Source organism: Dipodomys ordii, unplaced genomic scaffold, assembly GCF_000151885.1.
Source record: "Dipodomys ordii isolate 6190 unplaced genomic scaffold, Dord_2.0 Scaffold190, whole genome shotgun sequence".
In the NCBI taxonomy this organism is placed as follows: domain Eukaryota; kingdom Metazoa; phylum Chordata; class Mammalia; order Rodentia; family Heteromyidae; genus Dipodomys; species Dipodomys ordii.
The window spans coordinates 1,973,549-1,985,115 of record NW_012267406.1 but is presented as its reverse complement, the minus strand read 5'-3'; the positions used below and the strand labels follow the sequence as shown (position 1 = coordinate 1,985,115).

Below are 11,567 nucleotides of genomic sequence, written 5' to 3'. Positions count from 1 at the left end.
AAAAAAAAAAGATTAGAAAATGATTTTTTATTAGATATGTCAGGATAATAATAGCTCTTCTTAATATGATGAGAAAAATGATTCAACCACACTAAGTTTTAAAACTTCTCCCAGCAAACATTTTCCTAGAAGTTACAACTGCAGTGTTGTAAACTAATGATCTTCATTTCCATATAGCTAATACAATTTTAATAAGTTAAAATGTCAGTGATTTTAATATTTTTAACCTTTTAATAAGGAATAATAAAAAGCTACCTACTGTAAAAATTAAATGCCATAAATAGCATGTAAGAATGTCAATCAAGCCAGGTGCCGGTGGCTCACACCTGTAATCCTAGCTACTCAGGAGGCTGGTTCAAAGCCAGCCAGAGCAGGAAAGTCCGTGAAACTCTTATCTCCAATAAACCACCAGAAAACTGGAAGTGACGCTGTAGCTCAAGTGGTAGAGCACTTGCCTTGAGCTGATCTGCTAAGGGACCCAGAGTTCAAGCCCCATGAGCAACCAAAAAATAAATTAAATAAATAAAATAAAATAAAAATGCCAATCAAAGCCTGGTGCTGGTGGCTCATGCCTGTAATCGTAGCTACTCAAGAGGCTGAGATCTGAAGATCTCGGTTCAAAGCCAGCCTGGGCAGGAAAGTCTGTAAGACTCTCATCTCCAAGAAACCACTCATAAAACCCGAAGTGGCTCTGTGGCTCAAGTGGTAGAGCACTAGCCTTGAACTGAAGAAAGCTGAGGACCAGCGCCCAGGCCCAGAATTCAAGGCCCACAATTGACAAAAATAAAAGAAAGAAAGAAATACAGACAGACAGACAGATAGGAAGGAAGGAAGGAAGGAAGAGAATGCCAATCAAAACAAACTATAGATCAAACTAATATGCAACAAAAGAGAGGCACACAGATTTTATCCGGTATTGATGTTAATAAACTATGGCTATGTATCATACAGTTTTTTTGATGAGTGGCCCCTATTCTCCCACAGGCCCTGGTTATCTTGGGGCCTGTATGTCTATTCCACTGTCTCTTAGGCTTCCACATTAGAAAGAAAAGGGCTGGGAGAGGCTAGGTGACTGGAAGCAGACCTGATCACAGGCCAGGCTCAGTCTCTGAGGTGTGAAGAAGAGAGGTTGGAGGCAGGGAAGAAGCAAAGAGAAGAAAATGATTACTACCCAGCCCTAGGAGATTATTACCATGCCTGTATTCCAAATGTGCAAGTGAGACATGAAAAGGAGTATATGACCTTTTCCGCTTGACTCATACATATACTAGATATTGCAAATAAGGGAAACCATGGGACCTATGTGATGTCAGGAAAATGAACCCTTAGATATGTATTTTAATGTTTTTTCTTTCATGCATGTGTTTCTAATGCATTTATAAGATTATCTCTTTGTTGCTTTGTATGTCCCTCCCCCACAGTATAACCCCTGCTTTCACTATATTTGATGTCAGTATAACTTGTGGAGGAGATGGGGAAAAACCAGTTGTTTAAGGATACAGGTGGATCTGATGCAACAATGAGAAGTACAAGTTGTCATGTCCAAAACGAGCTTTACAACGTCGGTGCGGGGGGGGGGAAGGGGGGGGGGGGGGGAAGGAGAAGGATTGGGATGGGGGGGTTGGGGGAGGCTGGGAAGGGATGGGAAGGGTAAACAAAGGAGGAGGCTGCAATGCTTGGTAAGAAATGTATGCATTATCCTGCCCATGCAATTGTAACCCCTCTGTACAGTATGTTCACAAATTAAATTAAATTAAATTAAAAAAAAAAGAAAAGGAGTATATGATTTACATATCCCTAAGTTACACAGCATATGAGTTTCAGTACCAAAATTTGAACCCAGGTTTTCACACTCCTTAGTCCCTGCTCTGTCTCTGCTCTATTACAGTGTGGAGACTATGCTCTTAAAAGCACACAGGCCATCCCTGGCAGTTCTACAAGCTACAGCCTACAGAAGCAGCACAATTTTCAAAATTCACAAGAGATAGACGGCTCATTCTCAGCATCTGCAATGGTGTTTTACACTGGGCATGTTCCATGGCAGTACAGTTTGGTGAATTTTGCCAAATGCCTACTCCTCCCCTCGCCCTCCCCGCCCCCCAGTGGCTTATCTGAAGATGTCATTGCCTATTGCAATGCTCCATTGTGGTTGCTTCATTTTTTTCCCCTTTTGTATTATTTCCTATCCCTCATCTTCCTTCAACACCCCAGAATATCTCTGTGCTATTAACCGTTTCTCTCTTTGTATTTACTATCAACTTTTTTGGGGGGGGTCGGTCGTGGGGCCTGAAGTCTGAGCGCTGTCCCTCAGCTCTTCAGCTCAAGGCTAGCGCTCTACTATTTGAGCTACAGCGCCATTTCCGGCTTTTTCTGCTGATGTGGTACTAAGGAATGGAACCCAGGGCCTCATGCATACAAGGCAAGCACTCTACCACTGAACCACCTTTCCAGCCCCTCAACTTCTTTTTAATTTCATCATCTGCTTCTTCAGCTCATTGTTACAGTTCCCATTTGCTCACACATACTAATGCTAAAGGCCTAAGGAGTTGTGTGCTAATGGCTCACATTTGTAGTGTTAAGTTATGCAGGAGACTGAGATCTGATGATCAGGGCTGGAAGTTATCCTGGGCAGGAAAGTCCATGAGACTCTCTTATCTTCAATTAACCATCCAAAAAAAAAAACAAAACCCGAAGTGGAGCTATGATTCAAGTGACAGATAGCCTTGAACAAAAAAGCTAAGGGGCATCACCCAGTCTTTGAGTTGGGGACCCAGTACTAACATAACGAAGTCCAAGAGCAAAGACTTCCTGTAGGCTTTAGTCTTCACAGTGCCTACTTCTCTAAAGGTGTGACATTTGAAAGATTCCTTCTTTGTTACAATTGTGGTATACCTTACACTTTCTCTTACTTTTAAATATTAGCTCTCCAGCTTCCTGTCTTAGTTTGTTGGTTTCCTCCTCTCATTGTTTCCCTCCTACCACCTCATTCACATGATGGTTTCTAAATCAGTTTCTGGATATCTAACTTTTGCTTCAAACTCTTTAACTTACACTTTCCAATCTTCAAAAATCACAGCATAATTTTCAGCCCAGCTCACCTTGTCCAATGCCAAATGCATTTTTCAGCTCCTCATGCTATTGTTACTTTAAATTCTACTTTTCAGTTAATGGCTCTGCACCCCTAGTGATCAAACCAAGAGAAGAGCCATCTTTCTACTTAAACTCTCCCTGCTTAATAGACAGATGTGTTAAAGATTCTACCCCCAAAATGGCTCACGATTGTTGGCTATTTGAGTTTTTGTGTTTTGGTTTGCTTTTGATTTTTCTTCTCCTTTCCTTTCACTTTACATCAGACATTCCACGTAACTTTACCTGGACAGTGTAACAGCAGAAACTCTTAATGGACAGCTGGATTCCACTCTTCGTTTCTCAGTCCTGTCAACAGAATTCTTGCAAAGAAATCAATCTAACCTTAACAGATACTATCCTTATAATAATGCAATCATATAATGCTAAGATATAATTATGTAGTAAATCATAGGGCTCAACAGTCATCCTTGATGTAGGGAGTGGGCTTTAAGCCACAGGATTTGTGCTCCAAAATTAGAATGACAAAAAGAATCTCATTGAGCTCCTAATGTATTTACTATAGAAGAAAGTCAGTTTATTTTGAAGGCAGCTTCTGTTGCCATTCCTCATGTATTCATCTTCAGACTAATGACTGGTAAACAAGGAAGCCAGGCAAGTCAGCCAATAGGACTCGGCCAGGAAGACCAAATGAGGTTAGAACTTAGGAGCAAAACCAGGTATGTCTGCAGACCCCAAGAGCAGAGTCAGTTTGGAGAAGCAGAAATCTGCAATGTAGGAGATGTACTGTTTATGTCTCATGTAGTTATGATTAATGGCCCTTGCTCATCCTGAGTAAATAACTTTTGGTAGGTTATAACCTACGTAATACTAAAGAGAACAAGAGTCTTCTCTGAAGGACTGCTGAAGAGGGTGTGTGTGTGTGTGTGTGTGTGTGTGTGTGTGTGTGTGTGTGTAGAACCCCCATGTGAAGCTCATAAAATTTGTGTGTGTGTGTGTGTGTGTGTAGAACCCCCATGTGAAGCTCATAAAATTTGTGTGTGTGTGTGTGTGTGTGTGTGTGTAGAACCCCCATGTGAAGCTCAAAATCCTAGCCTGGCAATTTCTTTCCATGGCTACCCCCTTCCCAGATTCAGCCTTCCACACCTGCTTGTCCAGAAAAGTAATGACTCACAATTGACTAAAGTTGAAGTCAGTACCCTAAGGAACAGGGCTTTTCTCCAACTGGACTGAGTATACTTTATTCCCTACCCATATATGCAGGACTTTTTTTTAATCTCAGCACAAAGAACATGTTAGCAGCCCTCTAGTGTCAAGCGCTGCTACACTGTCATATTGTACTGCTTGCTCTTTAGGTACAGACAATTCTCTGCTCATTCCTTCCCATTTTTCAGAGGCCAGCCCTGTGTCACTTCTCCCAATCTGCCCCTGACTCCCACAGTGGCTCCCCAGTGGCTCCGTGCCACTCTGCATACGGCTCTAAGGTCACACCTGCTACACAACACAGCGATGTCTGTGCACTTCAGTCTCCTCTCCAATACATTATGAAAAAATCATGGACAACACCAGGTCTAGCTTCTCTTCACATCTCTAGTATCCAACGTAAGCTAACAAATATGATACCACACACACTGAAAACTAAACCAACAAGTTATTTCCTCATGCTTCTTAAGGCTGGAAGTTTTTCAAGACTAAGATGTTAGGCCTCCCTCGTTGGCTTATAAATGGCTGCCTGTTCCCTGGGTCACCCAAGGCCTGGCTATTGTGTGTGTTCATATATCCTTTGCATCTCTCTGTGGGCCCAACTCTCCTCTTTCAGGACACTAGTCACATAAACCATCGAACACCCTTATTGTAAATCAATCATCTTTATAATGGCCCTATCTACAAATCCAGTCCCTTTCCAAAATACCAAGGGTTAGGACATCAACATATGAGTCTTGGGGTAGTGGTGATGTAGCTCAGTCTGCAACATATGGTTGCAAGACCCAATGCATCGAATTAATTCATCTGTGCTGGCAAGAATCTTCTCAGGACTGAAAGCAATTGTTTTCAGATTCATTCACAATCTGCATTGTTTGCGGGTTTGTTTTCGTAAGCACCTGCTATTTACAAAGCACTAAATTCAAGCCAAACCAAAAAACACACACACACAAAACAGTACACAAAGGAAGTAAATGCACAGTCCCTGGTCTCTGGGAATTTTCCAGTCTCTATTCTCTGGGAATTTACCATCTAGAGAAATGATTTTTCTAAGAGAGGATGAGGAATCTGAAGAAGGTAGGACTATTCTGGGAGCAGTCAGGGTTGGGAGCCTCTAGCCAGGAAATTCAGCAACCCCTATCCCTCTGGTAGGGCCCAGGAGCTTTAGGGAGCACCATTTGAAAGAACTCAAAGACCAAATCAGATGAAGAATATACTACAAGGCACCGCAGGAACTTGATGATTGCTGTATAGCATATAAAGTTGTCTCTCTGTCTTAAAAATCAGCTGAGCATAAAGAATACCAAGAAAAGCTCTACACTGACAGAAGAGAAATACAAAACCTAGAAAATGTATAGAAGAGAATATAACTGAAAAATTTATCTAATCCATATTCCTAACTCCTTTTAACAAGTAAAGCATTGTAAAGAAAATAACATTAATTATGTACAGGGTCCACTTCTAAGCCCAACATATATACCATCTCATTCAGCAACCTTGGAGAATGTTACTACTTCCTCTTTTCTACAAGTAAGGGAAAGTGGGCTTGAGAAGTTTAGAAATATCTAAAGTTATCAGTAAATTAGAGACAAGACTCAAATTTTCCAGTATCTGAGGTCAAAGCCAGAACAAGTGACAAATATCAAAATCATTTCATTATGACAAGGTGTATACAGTCTGGCATAGCCATCCATAGGGCAATGGAAGTTTATTCCAAAGAAAAAGCTTCTGGCACACTGGGAACAATTCCAGTTTCCATCTGCTTCCTAATGTGATTAGTGACAGCACTCTAGCTTTCTCTCAGAGCGGTCTCAGGTTAGACAGTAAGTTAAACAGCCATTGGTGAATAGTAAAACCAAATACTGGTGGTTCAATTTGTAATCTTGCAACTCATCAGAATGAGATCTGAAGATCTCAGTTCCACGCCAGCCTGAGTAGGAAAGTCCATGAGATTCTTCTCCCCAGTTAACTATCAAAAAGCCAGAAGTAGAGCACTGTGGTTCAAGTGGTAGAGTAACCCTTCAGTGAAAAAGGTCAGGGACAGTGCTGAGACCCTGAAGGACTGCAGTAAATAAATAAATACATAAATAAATAATAAGTTAAACCAGGCTCTTGTGTCTCATACCTGTAATCCTAGCTACTTTGGAGGCAGAGATCCAAGGATTGCAGTTTGAAGCCAGCCAAGGCAAGAAAGTATAAAGTCTGTGAGACTCCAAATAACCAAAAAGAATCCAAAAAAGCCAGAAGTGGCTATGGCTCAAAAGTGGTAAAGTATTAGCCTGGACATCCCATGCCCTAAGTTCAAGCCCCAGGACAGGTATAAAAATAAGTAAATAAAAGCTAAAAGTAGAAACATAGAGCACCAGCCTTGTGGTGGAATTCAGAGCCAAGGCTCCGAGTTCAAGCTCCAGGATAAAAACAAAACTAAGTAGCAATAAAAGATAATAATAAAATAAATATAAATGTAAAACAATAAATAAATTTCAATTCTTTGACCAAAATTTAGAGAAAAAGTGTTAGTAGAGGTACAAAAATCCAAGAATGTTCTTTCATGTATCTGCTCTGCTTGTGTCCTAAGTTAAAAGATAAAATTAGCTAGAATTTCAAGATGGCATTGAGCATTAAGCCAAGCCAGGGCCCTTCTGAGCTCAAAGCCCTGCGCTCCTATACAGGATGCACACCCTTGACAGATCCTGAGTCTGTCCTTTCTCTGTCCACCCAAATAGGTCTGTGATCTTAGCATGCTGTATCACCAGACTACAAACAGGAAACAGGCCGCAACCTTCTATCGTCCAGACTTTGGACATTAAATTGTGGATAGTCAACCTATAAAATCATCTCTTGAGAGGAAATGTTTTAAAATTTTTATACCTCAAGTAAAACAAGAAGCAAATTAGGTCACTCTTTATCATCTTCTCGATGTTCTAAAAATAATTTATCTCAATGACATACCCTACCCATGATCTCAGATGAAAACACTAAATAGATGAATTAAAGTTCAATGCACTAGAAAGTCTTTGAAATCTCGATTCCTGATTTTAGTCAAGTTTCTGATTTCAAAGCAGGTACCATATGCTTAATTTGAAACTTTTTGTTCTGCAAATCCACATGTGAGGTAGAAAAGCTAAAGAAACCTAAGATCAACTGGGGGAAAAAAGGAAATTCAATTTTAAGGATAACTGGGGTACTATCTTTTTAAAATGGAGAAGACAGAGGATGAATCGATTCATCAATTTATTCCTTCATTTAACAAGTGTTTATCAATCACTTACAATGTCACAAACACTACACAAAATTCTAGGAAAACCCAGGCAAGCAAGACACAGCCTGGGCCTCAAAGACTTATGCTCTAGTACAACAAAACAGAGGGAAATAAATCAACTACTTTAGCTGCCAGAAGTAAACATGGTATAGAATTAGGTACAAAGCACCATGGGAGAAAGAGCAGCTGAGTCTTGAAAAACCAGTAGGGATCCACCAGATATAGTAAGCAAGCCCCTCTCAAGAAGTAAAAGGGAAGCTCAGTAAGGTAGTCCAAGCTTGTAATCCAAGCACTGGAAAGCTGAGAAAGGAGGATGGTCAGTTCAAGGTCAGTCTGCATGCACAATGGGACTCTGATAAATGTAAAAAGGCAGGGGCTAGAAAGGTGGCTCAGTGGTAGAGTGCTTGCCTTGCATGCATTAGGCCCTGGGTTTGATTCCTCAGCACCACATAAACAAAAAGAAAAAGCCAAAAGTGACACTAGAGCTCACGTGGTAGAGTGCTAGCCTCGAGCTGAAGAGCTGAGGGGCGGCGCCCAGGCCCAGAGTTCAAGCCCCACGACCAACAAAAAGAAAAGAAAAAGGCAGAAGCCTGAGACAAACATAGCCTACCATGGGAAGAGCAAACTACTCTAAGTAAAAACAGCTATCTTAAAGCACAAAGCTTTTCTCAAACAAGTAAGGTGTTAGGTAGAATGACGCTGTGCAAAGCAGATAGAGGAAATTGGTGATGCTATGGACTTTGGGGGGAGAGAGGAGGAATAGAACAAAATGTTCTTTTTAGAATTAAGAACAGAGCACTCTAAATTTTAAGATATGAAGATATCATCCACTGTGGTCCTATGCTCTTTGATTTTTGGTGCCAATCCTGGGGCTTGAACTCGTGTCCAACTGTCCCTAAATATTTTTTCTCAAGACTGCCACTCTCCTGCTTGAACCACAGCTCCGCTGCCTGCTCTTTGGTAGTAAATTGGAGATAAGAGGCTCACAAACTTTCCTGCCTGGGCTTCTTTGAATTGCAATCCTCAGATCGCAGCTTCCTGAGCAGTTTACAGGCATGACCTATCCACACCCAGCTTCCTGTGTTCTTTTAATCAAGAGAAATAATACCAGTTGGGTCGCTTATTTGTGTTTAAGTAAAATTACATTTTTGGTAAAACTAAGAATATGTTTTCTACCTCCTCCATGTTCTAATAATAAGCCATCATGCATCCATGTCAAGCAAGGCCAAAGTAATGGCCCAATTCTAAAAAGATGACTCTCGTACAAATATTTAAATTTGACTTAAAAATGCAATATCAATTTTTTTGCCCCATCAATTTTACCACTCCACTTGTTTAATGCTGTGGCTGTTTCATTTCTAAATAACTTTTATTGTTTGTCTCTACTTCTGATGGCTCCCTTAGAAGAGGTTCCTGGAAGAGAAACTATCAGGCTGGAAGTTGATTTAAACTCCTGGTAAAAGAGACCAATATGAAAACAAGTCTGACTGTAAGTGAACAAGTGACACTAAGAAGGAATTAAATGTTGCTATAAATAATTCCCCAAAGAGATAGTAATAATAATGTATTATTAGGTCATAGTTTATGAATAATGATGACCAAGAGCAAATCTTTGTTTTAGACAACATTCAGGTCAAACAACTATGTTTGTGTGCAAACATGAAATACAAATAATAGACAATGAAAAGGAAAAGCAGAAGAGTTCACAATTTCTAAATAATGAAAAAGAAAGACACAATAATATTTTTCAATTGTAATAATCAGGTGTTCAGATTCCTGGGAAACTAACATAAATAAAGATCGACAAATCAGTTTTAAGGATAGATTAGATTGTCTAGTTCTGCAATTTAGCATTTGCACTGTACCTTCTCCATCTCTTTTCAGAAAGTACTTTAAGAAATGACTCATTCTGCAAAAGTTAGAGAACTTTATTACCAAGGGAGTCTCACAAAAGCCAAATTTTAAACTACTAAAAGTTAGGTCTCTTTTAGAACCTGTTGTTTTCAGAGTCCTTTACTCTACTGGGTACACAATAATCCTGTTTCATCAATATCAAGATATCCCACAATACCTACACCTTTTCGAAGAAAGTAGTCCTGGAGACTCAGATACACTGATTTTGAGAAGCTAATTAATGCATCTGACATCACAGGAGACCTCTCCTTCTTGTCACAGCCAAGTGAATTTCCTCTAGCATGACTATAAGCATTCTAGAGGATTGTACAAAATTGTGCAGGAAATTCAGCATTTGAGACATTCCCTTCAGTCCAAAGGGCCGTGGAACTCAGTGAAGGAAGCGGAGAAGGTTAGAGGATTCCACCGACATTAAAGATGCCAAGATGCCTACTTCTCAGAGTGCTACTCTTCCAGGCATCCGGGTGGACAGAAGCCAATCCTCTCTCTCTATATATATATACATATATATACATATATATATATATATATATATATATTACTTTTCACCAGTGAACTGGGAACATTCCCCGTTTGAGTGTGGCCCCAGAAGTTAATTTCCCACGGTTTTGCTGCCCCCCTGGCCCCCAACAAACACAATGAATGAAATATTTTCAAAGCAGACTTCTAGTAGGATACTCTGAACGCTGAAAACAAAGTTGGTGCCCAGTTCTACGAAATCCCAAAGTTGCTAGACCCGAGTCTGATCATTCCACTCCCAAGGACCCCTCTGGGAACAGAGTGGAGACTGCAGGGCTAGGTCTGGGTGAGCCTACAGATGGCTTTAATATCCAACAGCTGGGCTAGATCACAACCCCTCTGCTCCTTGCCTACTCCCCCCTCCCTATCCCAGAATCCGAGGTCCCCACGATTATTTCAACTCAAGGGACCCTCTAAATAACGGACTCCAACTCGAGCACATTCAGAGATTCTTCTCTTTTCACTACAGGTTCCACTGAAGGGAGTAGGCTCAGACCCTTCATCACCAAACCAAAGCTTGCAGACCAACTCCCCAAGGGTAGAGAAAGAAAGAAAACAAATGGCCCCCGGCGATTCGCAAGCCGAAGGCGGATTTTAAGGGGGGGAATAAGTGAGGAGAAAGACGGGGCCACCCAGCGTCCCGGGACGGAGAGCGCTCCGCGTCCCTCTCTCGGGGCTAACTTTTCTGCCTTCCAGGCTTGGGCCACTTAGCCACCCCCAGGTCCCAGGGCCGCGGGATGGAGCTAGGGGTCCCTGCACGCAGCATCTCGGCGTGGCTGCGCGGGTTCGGGCACCAGCCGTGGCCCCCCGTCACTCCGCCCCGGAGCCGGCGCAAACAATGCCACGCGCGCTTCCCGCGCCCGCGGCCCCCGGGCTGCCGCGCGGGGGGCCCCCGCCCCACTCACCGACACCAGGAACTCCAAGGTGCCCACGTAGTCGCGCTCGGTCTTCTGCAGCTCGCTGAGCACACACACGCGCAGGCGGAGCTGCTTCTCCACGTCCTTGGCGCTCTCGGCGCGGCCGTCCCCGCGGCTCTCCTCGCTCATGGTGACCGGCCGGCGCGGACCCCGGGACCCGCGGATCCCACCGGTGGTGGGAAAGGAAAGTTGCCGCCTTTGCAAAGTCGGGACCGACCGGCGACTTTTACATGCTGAAGAGAATCTGGGGCGGGGGTGGGAGGGAGAGGAGGGCGCCGGGGGGCGCTCGGGCTGCAACTCTGGCGCAGCAGGCGAGGCGCGGGGCGCAGCGCAGGACACTCCCCCGGGAGCGGCTCCCGCCCCGGCCTCACGCGGCCCGGGCCCGAGGGGAGGCGGCCTCTTCAGTCCCAGCGGGGACTTGGACATTAATCAAATGCTTTCTGTCCATGTGACTCCGACCCTTTACCCTTCGCCAGATCTCAGGAAAGAGGAAACACAACCCTGGGGGAAGTGTGTAGTGCCAGCTAGCTAAACACACACACACACACACACACACGCTCAGCACTCGGGGTTCCCAAACCTAGAAGGACAGACACACTCCCAGACAGCTCCAGGGCTGCTCCTGAGACTCCAGCCCATTGTAGCTTTTAATGTGTTTTGCACAA

The 11,567-nt window shown here is 43.0% G+C and overlaps 1 protein-coding gene across 1 annotated transcript in view; it reads right to left on the bottom strand.

Annotated features, from left to right (window-relative positions):
• Prex2 (phosphatidylinositol-3,4,5-trisphosphate-dependent Rac exchange factor 2) overlaps nucleotides 1–11,068 on the bottom strand; it is a 172,233-nt gene extending 161,165 nt beyond the window's left edge. The window contains exon 1 of the mRNA XM_013034479.1: nucleotides 10,891–11,068. Coding sequence (XP_012889933.1) covers nucleotides 10,891–11,031 — 141 coding nt within the window. The 5' untranslated portion in view covers nucleotides 11,032–11,068. The remainder of the gene's footprint in view (nucleotides 1–10,890) is intronic.
• Nucleotides 11,069–11,567: the final 499 nt, after the last annotated feature.